The sequence below is a fragment of the Bicyclus anynana genome, chromosome 13 (genome assembly GCF_947172395.1).
Source record: "Bicyclus anynana chromosome 13, ilBicAnyn1.1, whole genome shotgun sequence".
Taxonomy (NCBI): domain Eukaryota; kingdom Metazoa; phylum Arthropoda; class Insecta; order Lepidoptera; family Nymphalidae; genus Bicyclus; species Bicyclus anynana.
The window spans coordinates 4,181,921-4,199,301 of NC_069095.1; the positions used below are offsets into that span (position 1 = coordinate 4,181,921).

The following is a 17,381-nucleotide window of genomic DNA, read 5'->3' on the forward strand; positions in this document are numbered from 1 at the left end:
AGTTTTAGGAATTTTATGACTTTACGATTAATTTATTTGTAGTTATTTATATGTCTTATAACAGTGCATTTGTTATGTAAAGTATGCAATGGATCCAGGTTATAAGGGTTCTAATCTAGAGGGTTTTGTATGGCTTCGTTTTAACCCCTCGCCAGTGTAAGCCGGCCATCATGGCGGTAGGCTTGTTGGTTTGTGCTGCCTGGTATTATACCATCTTAGCTGGTAACCCTTTTAATTTTTAATATATCACCTATCTATTAACTAATGCTTTTTTATTATCTGTATCAGTATCACTTGATTTGATTACTTAAGTTCAATAAAAAAGTATTAATATTATTCTTAGCGGGGACTTGATTAACCACGTGTGAACTAATTGTGATGGAGATTTTATAATTTGAAATATTTATAGAAATTTTAAAAAGTTTTGTTTTTTTTTTATTAAAACAGTGTTGTTTTACAGGTTTTTATATACTTTATTGCCCCGTTATGTATCTTATGTTTCTCAATCACATATTTTATAGAAAAGTGGTAGACGCACTGTTTGCTTTATGGGAGCTGTACCCAGTGGTAAACCATTCACTATAACGTTTATTAATATGATTAGCTTTGTAAGAACTTTAATGTAGCTAGGAATAATTTTTTCAGGGATTATTTCAAATTTTCTGTGGCACGAAACTTCATCATTACGGTGATTATGTCGATCCAAATGAAACTACTATCATTGTTATGAATCACCGTACAAGAGTTGATTGGAATTATGTATGGATCGCCTTGTACCACGCAACGCAAAAGCCATATAAAAATGTTGAATGCATTTGCAAGGGTAAATTTGTCGATAAACCGCCAGATGTAAATGAAGATATTCTACATGTCATGGCTGGAGGAAAATCAAAGATTAAATTTGTTTTGAAAGACGAAATCAAAGTGATTCCCGGAATGGGTGAGTTGGACAAACAAGAATAGTAAGTTTTTGAAGTGACGCAGTGGTTTGACAAGTGTGCGGTGCGGGTTTGATTCTTAGGGATAAAGGTTTCAAGATATCATAGCTGTATTATTTTTGAAATAACGTAACATTGTTTTTCTTGTATAAGACTGCACCAGTTAACTGGCAGCACATTGGCTATTCAATGAATATAACAAAAATAACAGAAGGATCATTCAAAACAGAAGGTAATGTGTAAAGGGATATAGAACAAAACGTTGATTTCCGGGATGTAATATCATAATTAAGTTGAGTTGCAACTGGCGTAGACAAAAATTCGTTTTAATGAGTAGTAAAAATAAAAAAAAATCAATTAATTAAAAGTAGAGGATATTTTTAAATATTATCAAATGCTAAGTTAATTTCCAGGAAGTATAGAAAATTATAACTAATCTGACTCTTCTTTTCATTAATCTTTGTAGATTTAATCTATAAACGCAATAGAGGCGTAGGACTTGTGATGGTTGCTTAACATTTCATTGTTAAGGAAAATGTAAAGATCCTGCGGTTTTTTGACGTCATATTCGAATAGCTTTTGAAGAATGATTAAATGTCATAGATTGTTTAATATGCATTTTTATATAACAAGCACACAATGTCAATTTTATTAAGATATTGATAAATACCAGATCAATTGAGGATCTAACAATAGTGTAAGATGAAGAGTAAACAGTTATTTTTTCTACTATATAAAAATAAGTCGGGTTTTCCTTCCTGACGCTATAACTCCAGAACGCACGAACCGATTTCCACGGTTTTGCATTCGTTGGAAAGGCCTCGGGCTCCGTGAGGTTTATCAAGAAGAAGTTAGTTAGTAAGTTTATTTAGAAAATTCAGGAAAAATTTCAACAGAAAATCGGGAAAAATCTTTTTTCACATACAGCGCCTTCTAAGATACATAGCATGTATAGGGTAGGGGTAGGGAAGAAGCGCACATAAGTCAAAGCGAAGCTTGACTGGGTCCGCTAGTTACTATTATAATTGTAAATTGGAATTATAGGGTGGATAATGCAATTAAACTACTTCCTCTACGTGAAGAGAAACTGGCAGGAGGACCAAGTGAACGTGTCACAGTTCGTGGATTACTACAAAAGGCTCCGATACCATCAGCGGGTTGTTCTGTTTCCTGAAGGCACAGACTTGAGCGACGACAATAAACGGAAAAGTCAGAAATATGCACTTTCGAAAAAAGTACCGGTCAGTACTACCTACTCGAAGTTATGCTAATTACTAATCTCTATCCATCTACAGTCAAGTAATAAACATTTCACAACACAAAAATATTAAGAACTACTCTAATTAATATGTTAAGTATTTGATCAAATTAAGGTTTTACAAAAACTAATAAATTATTAAATATTAGCGGACGCCCGCGACTTCGTCCGCTTGAAACTCGATGTAACAAACACATAAAAAAAATAGTGAAATCGGTCCAGCCGTTCACACGTGATGGCGTGACCAAGGGATATATAGATACATTTTTATAATTAAGTAATCTTAACCCTATATAAGACAAAATCCCCCGATTTTGAAACATTCTTCATTGGTTCTCCGCTTCTATTAGTCTTAGCGTAATAATATATAGCCTATAGCATTTCTCGATAAATGGGCTATCTAACACTGAAAGATTTTTTTAAATCAGACCAGTAGTTCCTGAGATTAGCGCATTCAATCAAACAAACAAACAAACAAACTCTTCAAAACAGAGCTTGAGAGAAAGAACAAAAAGTTTTATAATATTAGTATAGATTTAATAAAAATCATCGCACATAGTTCGAAGAGCCGAAGAGCGTCGACGTTGTCCGAAGGTACTGGAATAGCAACCCTGCACTAGAAAGCGCAGTGTTGGTCGCCCCCTTACCAGGTCGACTGACCACATCGCCTGATTGACTGACGCAGTCGGCTCAGGATCGTGATGTTTGGAAGGCTATGACCTGCAGTGGAGGTCCATCGGCTGATATGATGATGATCAGCCTATTTTAATAGCTTACTACAAAGCCAGGCCACCCTTCGTATAGTGGATTTGGAGTTTAGAGCCACCACGCTGCACTAATGCGGTCTAAGGCAATAAGTTCAGGGAGTTATATTTAGAGAATCTCTTCTTTTTTGTAGAATTATGATTACGTGTTGCATCCACGTACAACTGGCTGGGCAGTGTTGTGTTCACGTATGAGGAGTTCAGGGTTGGCGTCGGTCTATGACGTCACTGTTGCTTACGACACACCGGCACAAACTGAACTGCATCTGTTGAGAGGGAGATTGCCCAAACATGTGCATTTCCATTTTAAACGGTACGTTTTTTTAAACCCAACCTTTTTTAGTTTCTTAGCTTTGTATATATGTGGATGTGATGATGACCTATGCAGTATTATGAGGACGGACATCAATTACAGTATTAAATTATATGTATAGAAGACTATCATGAACCATAAATTTTTATTGTATTATATTGTATTGTAATTACCTAATCTCCTCTATCTTCCAGAGAAAGTCCCCATTATATCAAAATTCATCTTGATCGGTTCAGCCGTTTAGCCGTGAAAAGGTAACAGACAGACAGACTTACCTACTTTCGCATTTATTTATATTAGTATAGATACAAGTTGTATGTGCGTAAATTTCTACGTAACAATTAAAAGTTGTTTTTCTTCAACGTGAAGCTCAATATGAATTGAATGCTGGTATTACATCCTACTTATGTACCTACCTACTTATTTAATCATTATGTATTTGTAACGCAAATAGTTTAAATTTTTACACATAACCACATTATTGACGGCCTCCGTGGCGCAGTGGTATGCGCGGTGGATTTACAAAACGAAGGTCCTGGGTTTGATCCACGGCTGGGCTAATTGAGATTTTCTTAATTTGTCCAGGTCTGGCTGGTGGGAGGCTTCGGCCGTGGCTAGTTACCACCCTACCGGCAAAGACGTACCGCCAAGCGATTTAGCGTTCCGGTACGATGCCGTGTAGAAACCGAAAGGGGTGTGGATTTTCATCCTCCTCCTAACAAGTTAGCCCGCTTCCATCTTAGACTGCATCATCACCTTACCATCGTCTTACCATCAGGTGAGACTGTAGTGAAGGGCTAACTTGTAAAGAATAATAATAAAAAAAAAATAGCTTAATTTTTTTTGTTACTGCACTTACGGCAATGATTTAATCAAACCTCTTTCTCTATACTCCCTCTTTCAAGAAGTTTTCTTAACAAATTATTTCATCATCATCATCATTAACATCCGATGGAAGTCCACTAATGGACATAGGCCTCTTGCGTGGACTTCCAAACAAAATGGTCTCGAGCCGCGAGCAGCCAGCGGCTCCCTGCAACCCGCTTGATGTCCTCAACATCAAAAAAAAGTTATGACAAATTTTAGCCTATTTAATGCAAACAAATTATTTACATTTTTTTAATTACTTTATTATCTACTAGCAGACGCCGCGGTTTCACCCGCGTGGGTCCCTTTTCGATAGAAATATGGGGATAATATTATAATAGGGATAAATATTGTAGCTTCCCAACAGTGAAAGATTTTTTCACATAGTTACAGTAGTTTCAGAGCCTAGTCAATGCAAACAAACAATGAAATCTTTCATTTTTATAATTAGTATAGACACGCTGCTTCTTTGAACTGCTAATTCTATATTGTTAGAATTTTTGTTTGTCTCTTTTTTTCTTCTTAAATTTTCGAATTAATTGAAATATTTATATAGCAATAACTCGCCTATGTAAACTGGATATACATAATGTCGAGGTAATTAGGAAATCGATCATGACTGTATTTATGTCAAAACTTTTTCTCGAATTTATCGTATTAAATCATCGTACTGTAATAGGATGCCTATTAAGTAATCTTGCTAAGAACAGCAATCATACCTACAATCTGCAGTTAGAGAAGAATGAAACTGTTTACAGTGAATGGTAAATTCTTATTTTCCAGAAAAGTCAGATTATATATGAGTATCTAAATGGATACTGAAAATCTAAACCTGAGCCGTGATAGCCCAGTGGATATGACCTCTGCCGTAGCGGGCGTAAGTTCGAATCCGGTCCGGGGCAGGCACCTCCAACTTTTCATTTTAAGAAATTTAATATCACGTGTCTCAAACGGTAAATGAAAACATCGTGAGGAAATCTGCACACCAGAGAATTTTCTTAATTCTCTGCGTGTGTAAAGTCTGCCAATCCGCATTCGACCAGCGTGGTGGACTATTGGCCTAACCCTACTAATTCTGAGAGGAGACTCGAGCTCAGCAGTGATCGTGCACAGAAATTCGCAGAATTACCCAATATCTAAATCGACCATAAAATCCAAGAATATAATTTCACACACTCTTAGTCTTTCTATTACATACTCTTTAATTAAATTTCCAGCTATTACTTGTAGCATAGCATGGTTATAGTTTAGTGATGCCTAATGACCAATGAGCAAATCTTCGTAACGTCTGTTATTATTGTAAAGGTTATAGAAGATCCTAGGAAGTTTTATGAACTCTTCCGGTACTATACGTAATATATTAACGCAGGTCGAACCACTTCAAGCCTTGTGAAAAAATTTTATACATTGTATAACCAGTTTTGAATGCATACAATAAAATGTCATTGCCAAATTATACACATGCATCTTGATAGATATGAAACAGGAATACAAGACAAACGTGTTTTCAAAGTATACTACGTTGATAAAAAAATTCTTTATCTCTTTTTTTTTTAATTAGTAACTAAACTTAATAAAATATTCGTTTCAGATATCCTATAGAGGAATTGCCTTGCGAAGAGGATGAACTAAGAATTTGGCTTCAAGATCGATGGAAGGAGAAAAATATTAGTCTGGAAAGATTTCACCGAGAAGGTAATTGTTAATTGGTGTTGTTGTATTAAACTCTACTGTATCTAAATGTTTGACGTTTTGACGTTTTTTTATTCAAACGCAAATTATTTCGGCGGCGGCGGCCAATCTTATGGTGAGATTATCAATATGTGCAAGAAATCATGCACAAGTGATCCAGGGTCTGGCCAGTCAGGCCAACAAAAAAAAATACGTTATTGGGAATTTTCTTACAAGAAAAATCTTAGTAGAAGGTTGAAGTTAGGAAGTTGACTGTGCTGGTACACCCCGTGCCTCAGAGAGCACGTAAAGCCGTCGGACCCATTCTATACTTACCTACTAGATTAATTATAGCAGTAGCAACTGTCGCATTATGAGACCTAAGTTAAATTATAGATACCTTCATTAGCCCAAACCAGACATATTATATAATTATTTGATTAAAGCAAAGCTTTGAAATTACCAGATATATCATCAAGCATACTTAGTTATTTGAATTCCCAAGGCTCTAGAAGTCACGATTAAAATAAAGTTGAGGTCTGAAATATTTTGCTTGCGCTAAGAATAATTAAGAAACTTTAAAATTACTATCTACTAAATATAATGAGTCTCAAGGTTATTGAACAAAATGTGTTTAATTAGTAAAAAGAACTCATTTTACAGACTTCACATACTTAACAAATAGTTAGTTAAGTTCGCCCGCGACTTAGTCCACGTTGAAGCCAATGTAAACTTTAAACCCCTATTTCACCACTTTAGGGGTTGAATTTTAAAATTTCTTAAATTACATTTCGTATGTTTTTATGATTTATGAACAAATTTTTAAAACTGTAACTCTGAAAATGAAGAACTTTCTATTCAAAAAAATAAAATAAAAATAAAAGGGGGTGAAATAGGGGTCGAAACCCTATTTCACCCCCTTCTATTTTTTAAAAGTACCCTATGTTTTGCTCCAAGGTCCATTATACCGAAATTCATCTTGATCGGTTCAGCCGTGAAAAGGTAATTGACAGACAGACAGACAGATAGACAGACAGACTTACTTTGGCATTTATTAAATTAATATAGATTGGAAATCGAACTTGCACTATAAAGGAGCTGTACCAGCCTAACTATACCTTGTTACACAAATCTGGTAACCTTTTTATTATAATTAAGTTCACAGACTCGTAAATAAATTAACCTCTGTTAAATTTATGCATATCATTTTAATATAACGACGAACGCTTCAGCCAAATATAAAATTTTTTGGCTGTAGTGATTTCGAATATCTACATTCCCAATTACAAGTAAGTTTTATAGTTTTGGAAACTTCATGTTTAGTCAGTCAGTCAATCAATCAAAGTTAGTTTTTATCTATGTGTCTAGAAAACATTTTAATCTTTTTTCCATCTGTTTTCAGGTAGTTTCATAGATTTTGTAACGAAGAATTCTCCAAAGAAGAACGAATCTAAATCGCTTCTAAATGCATTCGTAGGTTTCACTTTCTGGACAGTTATTGATGTCTTATTCCTTTACTGCATTTCGTACAGCGTGTTGTTCAGATTTTGGGTTATCTACCATACTTTGCTATTTATTTTTGTAACAAAATATTTTGGCGGCTTTCATAATATTCAATATAGAATTTTGGATAAAGTTAACTTCTATGAAAAGTTCTTTTGAATAAGATTTAGAAAAGATGAACTTGAAAAAACAAAAAAACAGAACATCTAAGAAGGTCGGTAGAAAAACTGAGTTAAATATAATTAAGCCAATACAAATTGTTTAGACATAGAAATATATTACTACATACGCATCTAGACATTACACAACATAAAAATCTTTATTACGATAATAAATTATATAAGTTATCGAATATCTACACAAAATAAAATAATATACGTAGCCAATGACGGTATAAAAATTTAAAAGATAAGTTAGTTTTATTTCTCCCTAGATAATAGATAACTAAGTATTATGCTATGAATTTAAAATATTATACAAAGTGTAACATAATTAAATCGCCAAATAGAGACTAAAATGTTATCTGGTAACCTTTTTATTTTTGAATTTCTCTGTTTGCTCTACCGTATTTAGCAGTACTATATCTTTAGTTTCCGGCAAGAAATAACACAAAGATGCCGCAAGAAAAGCTAAAATGCAAAATATAGTAACAGACACCCATTCTATTCCTATATTTACCACAAACGGTGCTGTGAAACTTCCGAATCTTGCAAATACAGACACGAAACCCATTGCTGAATTTCTAACAATAGTCGGGAAAATTTCAGAAGTAAATAAGTAAATCTGCATAAAAGCTGTATAAGCGCCTAGTTGACCAGTTATAGCAAATACCAACTGGACAGTATCCACATGCTTCGGTATAAATATAATTACTAACAACGATCCACTGGCGACTATAAAACTAGTCACGACGCCCACCTTTCTTCTAAGGTATAACGTAGCAAGAACGACTAGGAACAGTCCAGGTATGAGACAAACAGCTGAAAGCATCACATTAAGGTAAATATTTCCTTGCAGCTTGCCGATATATTGATTAATACCAAAAAAGGTAAAAGCGCAGCATGACCACACGCACGCCGTCAGCAATACATAAGTCCTGATTTTTGGTGTTCTAAATAAATCTAAGTAGGATCCAAATTGTTTTTGATCTACACTGTTGGCTTCTCCTTGAATTTTTTCAACAATAGCTCTTATATTTTCTGTTGGGCGCTTATTCCTGAAATTAATTTAATAAATTGTATTAAACCATATTACAAATTTAAAAAGCTAAGATGGAACGGAAGTATGTTTAGGTACTTACTTGTTAGCTATATATGTCAATACTTCTATAGCTTTTTCTTTTTTGCCTGTAGTTATTAACCATCTAGGAGATTCTGGTATAAGGAAGTAATATAAAAGAACAAATGACCAGGGCAGAGACGTGACTAGTTGAAGATGTCTCCAGTCTCGTACAAAGTAAGCGATGATAGGGAGTGTGAAGTAGGACAAAACATATGATATCTCCATTAGTGCGCTTAAATATGGCCTGAAAGATTTTCCGCTTAATTCAATCAGTATTACGTAACAACAAAGCATTGTTCCTCCTAATCCCGTGCCAATGATGAAGCGGAGTACTACAAACATCCAAAACTCAGTCACTGCAGCTGATAATGCAGAAAACAATACTTCACATACGAGTGCCATCACACATGCTAGTTTACGGCCATATCTGTAAAAGCGAATTAGAGTTTGTGTTAAAATATGCCTTCCGACCCGGTAGTAATGTCTACCCTATATATTCATTACCCTATATATTAAATGCCAGATCAGCTATTAAGGGAAATCATCAAAATATTTTTTCAATATTCCTATTAAATAAACTAAATGTGTTTTACCTGTCAGATATATGCCCATAGAATATGCTTCCCGCCAGAATGCCAACATGTAACATTGATTGCGTTAAACTCGCTAACTGACGACTTTCGCATATCAGATTCCAATTAGAGGTCACCGAATTGACGATGTAAGTTTTATCATATTCTGGATTATTACAGGGGCAATGATTGCTCACATTATATGATTGTTCATCCATACACACATATTCTACATTTGGTAAAATAAAAACGACGTTAACAAGCTGATATTCTGCTGGAAAACGTCCCAATGTCACTAAAAATAAAATCCATGTCTGATATCTGCCGAACCGACCAATTATAGTTTCTATGGCATCTTCTGCTGTCATGTTTTACCTGAAAATTAAAAAAAAATACTGAAAATATAATAGCGACAAGAGTTTCGTTTATAAAGTAATATGTATCTAACGTACTCGTATGTATCATAACTATTCTCATTTCATGACACAAGTATTTTCTTTCATCAGGTTCAGAGATTCAGAGGTTATAAATCTAGACCTTTCACCCTAGAATTCTTTACAATGGTGACTGCGATCCCATGAACTTTTAACTAGTAGAGATCTTACTTGTAAGAGCTATAACAAAGCAAGACATCTATATAACTGCCCTGGTGAAGTAGAATGATATTAAGATTAAGTAATTGGGGTTATTATAGGGTATTGTGACTCACTCAGTAATTCTGTTTGAATTATCATGAGGATGACCCATGCACTGCTCTCATCAATGCTATGATCATGCTGATCTTAAAAACGATATACGACTTTTACTGGCACTCATTTTTTGACTACGTCTCGATTAATATTTTTATACTGCAGCATAAGTTAATAAAAGCGAGAGCTACTTACCTAATAACATGTAAACGATGACTGAAGCTCACTTTATGAAAACACACATTTTTAATTCCGTTTTTATCTGTAAGTGTATTCAACTTGTTTAGTTATTAACAATATTGAATTTTATATAAATTGTTATCACTGTTGGTTATTTAAGTCAGTACGTTGAACCCATTTTAGATTCCTGATCTTTAGCTATAATAATAGATTGGACATAAGCAAGACTCTATCATACAATGTAAACACTTACTGTACTAAGTACCTAGCACCTACCTATTAGCCTGCTAAAGATACGTCTCCGTCACATAGGTAAGTAAACAGGTATGAATGCACAGTTATACTCTGGTATTAGATACGAGCTTAAGGAAATAAAATTCTAGATAAACTTATCTAAATATTATTAATACATTTAAAACACCAACCTATGTAATTTTTACGACTACGTAGGTACTACAAAGAGAAATTGAAGTTACTCTAAGAGTTTGAAGTTATATATTGATCAAAAGATGCGCACTATTCAATGGACGATTTGTTACTGTTTATGAGATAGTTCTAAATTGGTAATCTGGATATACCTATGTATTCATACAGACACAACTATACCTACACGTATTTGTGTATTTCGTGCTGCGTCATAAGCCTATCTTATAGGGTTAGTTACGAGTGCAACACAAATATTTTATTAAATGCTATTTTCAGAATACCTGACCCGACGAAATTATACGCACCGCATAATGAATTAAAAGGTTCAATCTCACATGATGGTAAGTCTTACCAACAGGTGAGATTGCAGCAAGGGCTTACTTGTAAAGAATAAAAAAATGATAACTTTTAAAAAGTTCTTCTTGTTATATGTATAGTAATATAATGTATAATAGTTTATTCCTATTACAAATAGCTTATTATTAATAGGCAATCAGAAACCTATCTCTTTACAATCTTTAAATCTTGGTCTTCGATTTTTCTGTTTGCTCTATTGTATTAAGTAGTACAACGTCTTTAGTTTCTGGTAAAAAATAAAACAAAGATGCGGCCAATAACGCCAGCGTACTGAATACCAATATTGATATCCATTCAACTCTAATATTAACAACAAAGGGTGCAATAAAACCTCCCAATCTAGCAAACACTGAAGCGAACCCCATCGCAGAGTTTCTTATTATAGTTGGGAATATTTCAGTAGAGTACAGATATATTTGACAAAACGCTGTATAAGCGCCTATTTGTCCAATTATAGCAAATGCTAACTCTAGAGACTTCATATTGCTTGGTATGATTATGAATACAAGTAAAGATACTCCAGACACGACAAAACTAGTTACGATTGTTACTCTTCTTTGTAGATAGACACAAGCGATTACAATTAAGATTAATCCAGGTGCAAGACTCGCTGCCGAAAGCATTACATTTAGATAAAGGTTCCCCTGCAGTCGACCTATATACTGATTTATACCAAAAAATGTATGAGCACAGCACAACCATACATAAGCTTGTATTAAGGTGTATAATCTTATTTTCGGAGTCTTAAACAGATTTAGATATGAATCATGTTCATTTCGAGCAACCGCTTCTTCATTAATATTTTCCACAATGTCTCGAATACTCTCTGTTGGACGCCCGTTTCTAAAAATAATAAAATATATTGTTGAAAACGACTAAGTGTTCAATTTAAAATATCAGCACCTCATTTTATCTTTTCTTACCTTCGTGCAATTCGCGTCAAAATTTCAATAGCCTCAACCGTTTTACCTTTCGTTATCAACCATCTGGGTGATTCAGGTATCAAATTATAGTAAAATATTACAAATATCCATGGTAGTGACGTAGCCATCTGTAGTTTTCTCCAATCTCGTAAAAAATATGCTATAATAGGTAGTGTGAAGTAAGAAATAAGATATGATACTTCACTGAGGCATGTGACGTATGGCCTAAAAGATTTTCCACTGAGTTCTATGAGAATTACGAAGCAACAGAGCATGGTTCCTCCAACTGCTGTGCCGATAAAAAAACGCAGAGCTATAAACATCCACAATTTCGATGCTATAGCCGATAATGCTACAAATAGAACTTCAGAAAAAAGCGCCACTAAACAAGCAAGTCGACGACCATATCTAGAAATGGAAATGTATGACACATAATTAAACAATTCCTTTAATTACTTAAAACATAAAAGGTAATATTCATGTAACCTTAATATATATCAGTTTGGATCATTAAAAACGTCCTTAATTATAACTATTATAATAAATCTGTAGAGAGGTCAATTCTGTACATGAAATATATTTCCAAAATAACTATCAGTGGGTGATTAGTGATCGATACTGATGCCAAAAATGCAATCAGTAAAATTTTCGTCTGTCTGTCTGTCTGTCTGTCTGTCTGTCTGTATGTTCTTTATAGAAACAAAAACTACTGGACGGATTTTAACGAAACTTGGTGCAATTATTCTACATACTCCTGGGCAGGTTATAGTATACTTTTCATTACGCTACGATCAATAGGAGCAGAGCAGTGAAGAGAAATGTTGAGAAAACGGGAGATGTTACTCAATTTTTTTAGCTTCCGACGCGTGTACAGCTTTAATGGTTAAAGATACATAGAAATCATGTATGACGGAAATGTTCTCCTTAAAATTATCTATAAAAACACAACAGCATATATATGTCGATCTTTTATGGTTGACTCACAATAACACGTGTAACTCCCGATAGCTTAGCAGTTCGGAGCTTTCTAATTATGTCTGTCTACTCTTATGTTTATAACACTCATCACTCATCCCTAGCTAAAAAAGTTAACATTATTACCTATTCAATAAAAAAAGAATCATAAAAATCGGTAAAGAAACACCAAAGTTATACAAGAAATACGCTAAGCCATCGCGCGTGAATACTAATTCATGCTATATGGATTATTGTTGTGTAACGGTTGCCGCGCTCGATGCGACTCGCGGGGGGGGGGGGAATAAATGAAGAAGGTAGGGTAGGGTAGGGGTAGGGTAGGGGTATGGTAGGGGTAGGGCAGGGGTAGGGTAGGGTAGGGGTAGGGTAGTGTTAGGGTAGGAATAGGGTTGGGATAGGGTAGGGTAGGATAGGGGTAGTTGAAAGTTTACAACGACTTTCACGCGGACGAAGTCGCGGGCGTCCGCTAGTTATAACTATTACCTTAACGCAAGTAAATATTAAAGTAAAGATAAATTATAGAGGATTCAAAATAAATTTCAGGCTTTATCTTACAAATATGAATTTGATTTAAATTTCAATAAAAAAAACCCATACCTGTCAGATAAATGACCGTAGAACAAGCTGCCCCCTAGAATTCCAATTTGTAACATTGATTGTGCTAAACTTGCATAATGACTCTTGTCACATATAAGATTCCACGTGGTCGTCACAGAATTTTCAATATATGTTTGGTCATATATTGGATTTTCACACGGACAATGATTCGTCTTATTGTGAGCATTATCATCCATACAAACATATTCAACGTTTGGTAAAAGAAACACGACGTTACTGAGTTGGTAATCTGTGGGTGCTCGACCGATTGCTATTAAAATCCAAATCCACGTTTGGTACCTCCCAAAACGGCCAATGATAGTTTCTATCGCATCGTCAGTTGACATTTCGTATCTGAAATAGTATCATTTATTAATTTGTAATTTTTTTTTAATTTTTAACAATAATACGTAGTGTTAAAAAATCTATAAAAAAATCAACACTGCCGCTGCGGACATTTGAGTGTCAGGGCTCCTCACAATACGCGCCGTCTCAAGAATCACTGCCTTCTGCATCTGACTCTTGATCCAACACTTAATCGAAAGCTTCTTATGATCGAAGAGATCGAAGCTTATATATAGAAGAGATCGAGGTCGAAGCTTTTCGCTGTAAGACCATTGACTGAAACAACTACCGGAACAATAATAGTTGATCCAACATTCCAATTAATCTCGTGAGCAAGGTCCAAGTTTTTTCCAATTATTAGTAGGTAAATTAATAATACAGGATGGACTGAAAATGGCAAATTATGTTGTAAAATTAAAATTGCAAATAATGTGAAACGTTATCAGTAGTAGGCAGCTTGATCATATCCAAATCAATGCCGTGGTCACGAATGTCTCCTACCATCCAAAATATAATTTGGAACACTATCTTCTGTTTTTTGAATAAAATTACCAAGAAAAATAAGAGCAGCGGAACTTAAAAAAGATCTCAGAAACAAAAAAAATTTAACCTTCCAACGAATTATCATGCGGTTTTTAAAAGTGAAGTGTGGAGCATCGTAGGGTTGATGCATCAAGACCGGACGTAAAGACACAGAAAACAGATGTACAAGTAAAAGACAAATTAAATTAAAATTCGTAAATAACATGAGAAATTAAAATTCGTCTCCGGAAAATGTAAGAAAAAGTAGAAGTGAAAAAAAGTATAAGATAAAATCAGTAGCTGGTGTGTAGACGAACTCACTTACCTTCACTTCCAAAACATATCAATGCAATTCACAACTTAACAATAGGTTCTTCCATACACATGTATGGCTTCTACTTAAATCCTTTACTGTTACTATTTGAATTTTCACGTTATAGTCAAAACAACAGTAATTGTTATGTTTTGATAGTATCGATTGTTAAGTATCGCAAACCGAAGATGTATTTAGTTAAAATCCAAGTAACAATCTGTAATCAGCAAACGTTTTAGTTACAACATAGGCGATAATCATTTCTGCGCGGTAGTGCATGCGCAAAGTTCTTGATTTAACTAGTAAAATTCCTTTTTAATAATTTTACATTAAAATATTGAAATTGGAGCAAGATTATATTAATATGTACGTTAAGATCTGCTATAATTAAACAATTCTTACTTAACATTCTATCCCGCATTTTCATTATGTTAAATGTGATTTTCATTAGTAAATTACTTTATTGAGCATCATTAAAAACAGTAAGTAATTTGACTACCTACCAGTGGTGTAGCGTGCCTTGGAGAGGCCTTGTATCAAAATTAATTGGCCCTATAGACGAGCGGCAAATCCTGATTTTTTTATGTTTTTTTTTTATTCGGGAAGCACCAGAATAAGTAAATAATGTGGATTAAATTTTACTAATTTTTAACCGACTTCCAAAAAGGAGGAGGTTTTACGTTCGGCTGTAGGTATGTATGTTTTTTTTTTACTTTTACACTTAAGGGGGGCCTGTAGTCCGGGGGCCCCGTATCCCGTATCATTGATACGGCGGTAGCTACGCCCCTCCTACCTACATTTGGAGGCTTATTATCCACGTTCGCTGCGGCACTGATTTTTCTGTAGTTTCCTCTGGTGCGGTACGAGGTTTTCTTACCTCATATTAGAACTTTATGTGGTGTGGTACGAGGTCCATCAACCTCGTAACTCTTGAAGACGCTAGACTTACGAGGTGGTTAATTGACCTACTTAACACGTGTTAAGTAGGTTAAAAAGGGGGGTGACAAAGACTATGTGGTACGGTCAAATCGTGTATATTTTCTCCAAAGAAAATAACTTGTTTTTTTTTTTCAGTAAAGCAACAAGGTTTCTACACGACATCGTACCGGAACGCTAAATCACTCGACGGTACGCCTTTGCCGGTAGGGATTAAGAAAACCTTAATCGACTCAGCCGGGGATTGAAGCCTCAGTTCAGTCTTGTAAATTCACTGCGCCACGGAATATTATCTATACCTACTTATAATAAAACTGTAGCAGGTCCCATTCTGTACTGTGATGCTGGGGGGCGTTATATAATCGATACCGAAGCTAAAAATATTTTTTTTCGATTTTTGTCTGTCTGTCCGTGTTTTTTGTTATTCGGGCATCACGCTGTAGCTACAAAATGAATTCAAATGAAACTTGACACGGTTTAGGACCATAATACGGGAAAGGTTATATGATACTTTTTATTGCGAAATTAAAAGAAGGGGTGAAATAGGGGTTGAACCCCTATTTCACCCCTTCTTATTTTTAGTTTGTATGGAAAATTCCTCATTTTTAGAGTTACAGTTTTATAAGTTTGTTCATAAATCATAAAAAAATACGAAATATACCTAATGGGATTCAAAAATTTTCAAAATTCAAACTATAAAGGGCTTCAAAATTTTCATTGATTTCCACGCGGAAGAAGTCGCGGGCACCCACTTTTTGAATATAATTGCCAAAAGGACAATTTTTATTTCACAAAATATTATGTTTTCACTTACTTATTTATATGTATACGTAGGTAGGTATAATTCATGAATTCACGAATAAAATATTCCTTTTGTTTTTTCTACACAAATATAAAAATGTTAAAAGTATTTTTATCTTAGTGATATTCATTTGCGTCTTCACTCTTAAACATGTAATAAACGTCTGTTTAATATTCCTAAAAGTAAAAACAATAGAAACTCGTAAAAACTTAATAGGTATGTAAATCCGAAAGTAGAATACCTACATCATGTTTATTACACTCGTAATATAATTAGCTTTGAAAATTTATATTAAAAAAATTAAACCGCCTTTAAATCGTAATACGTAAACAATTCCGAAAATATATGGATTTATGTAACATCCCAATCAGACCTGCAGTTTTTGAAAAATCTACAAACAAACGTACGTAACATACGAATACAGTCCCTCTAGCTGAGTGGCACGTCGATTTTCCTTCTACGATCGCTAACGCTTCGAAAACTAGAAAGATGTATGGGAATGACATTTGCTATCGATAGGTCACGTGATCAAGATCTGTCATTCCCAAACATTTTTCTGGTTTCCAGAGCGTTAGCGATCGTAGAAATAGAATCGACGTGCCACTTGGCTCAGAACCTTCTTAACAACCTGGTAATAACTTGAATAGCTACTTGTATACACTATAGAGTAAAAAAACTTTTGATTCGAGGTTTACAGTATACTTATAAGTTTACTGTAAACCAATGGTTATATAAGATTCTTAACGATTTTTTTAAAAGCATCTCTTAAACAGAAGAATCAAAATTTAAACAGGTTTTATAGAAAGATAAATATGAGAATTTAGGTAAGTACTTAAAAGATAATATAACTCATATCTATATTTAATTGAAGGTTAACGCGGATGAAACAATACAAATCTGTTAGCTACTCGTTTCATTTAAGTAGGTACTTATAATAAAATGATTAAAAGATTTTGAAAATATTTATGCGTTAAGGTTTGAATCTAAACATATACGAGTAGTCGACGCTCCGCGGTTTCACTAGCGTGGTTCCCGAGTAAACCGGGTTAAAATGTAGCCCATGACATTCACAAATAACGTGGCATTCTATCGCTAAAAGAATTTTTAAAATCGGTTCTGTAGATCTAGAGATTACCCCATACAACGCCA

General features: G+C 34.4%; 3 protein-coding genes across 5 annotated transcripts; 1 reads left to right on the plus strand and 2 right to left on the minus strand.

The window, feature by feature from the left end:
- Window positions 1–127: 127 nt before the first annotated feature.
- Window positions 128–7,836, plus strand: LOC112057937 (lysocardiolipin acyltransferase 1). The gene is made up of 7 exons (XM_024098553.2): window positions 128–222; window positions 461–567; window positions 646–940; window positions 1,983–2,179; window positions 3,095–3,273; window positions 5,732–5,835; window positions 7,214–7,836. The coding sequence occupies exons 1-7, from the start codon at window positions 171–173 to the stop codon at window positions 7,471–7,473; spliced, it is 1,194 nt and encodes a 397-aa protein (XP_023954321.1). The 5' UTR covers window positions 128–170; the 3' UTR covers window positions 7,474–7,836.
- On the minus strand, window positions 7,834–10,715 carry LOC112057936 (organic cation transporter protein). Its single transcript, XM_024098551.2, has 4 exons — window positions 10,052–10,715; window positions 9,189–9,542; window positions 8,615–9,022; window positions 7,834–8,530 (listed from the first exon to the last, which is right to left on the minus strand). Exons 2-4 carry the CDS (start codon window positions 9,533–9,535, stop codon window positions 7,834–7,836), a joined length of 1,452 nt encoding a protein of 483 aa, XP_023954319.1. The 5' UTR covers window positions 9,536–9,542; window positions 10,052–10,715.
- Window positions 10,716–10,864: 149 nt separating this feature from the next.
- Window positions 10,865–16,383, minus strand: LOC112057935 (organic cation transporter-like protein). 3 transcript variants are annotated; one of them, XM_052885077.1, is made up of 5 exons: window positions 16,245–16,383; window positions 14,507–14,711; window positions 13,315–13,668; window positions 11,743–12,150; window positions 10,865–11,662 (listed from the first exon to the last, which is right to left on the minus strand). In XM_052885077.1, the coding sequence occupies exons 3-5, from the start codon at window positions 13,659–13,661 to the stop codon at window positions 10,981–10,983; spliced, it is 1,437 nt and encodes a 478-aa protein (XP_052741037.1). In that variant the 5' UTR covers window positions 13,662–13,668; window positions 14,507–14,711; window positions 16,245–16,383; the 3' UTR covers window positions 10,865–10,980. The 3 variants fall into 3 exon arrangements, with proteins under 3 accessions (XP_052741037.1, XP_023954317.1, XP_023954318.1); XM_024098549.2 differs by lacking the exons at window positions 14,507–14,711; window positions 16,245–16,383 and adding an exon at window positions 13,771–13,845; XM_024098550.2 differs by lacking the exons at window positions 14,507–14,711; window positions 16,245–16,383 and adding an exon at window positions 13,794–13,826.
- Between the last annotated feature and the right edge of the window lie 998 nt (window positions 16,384–17,381).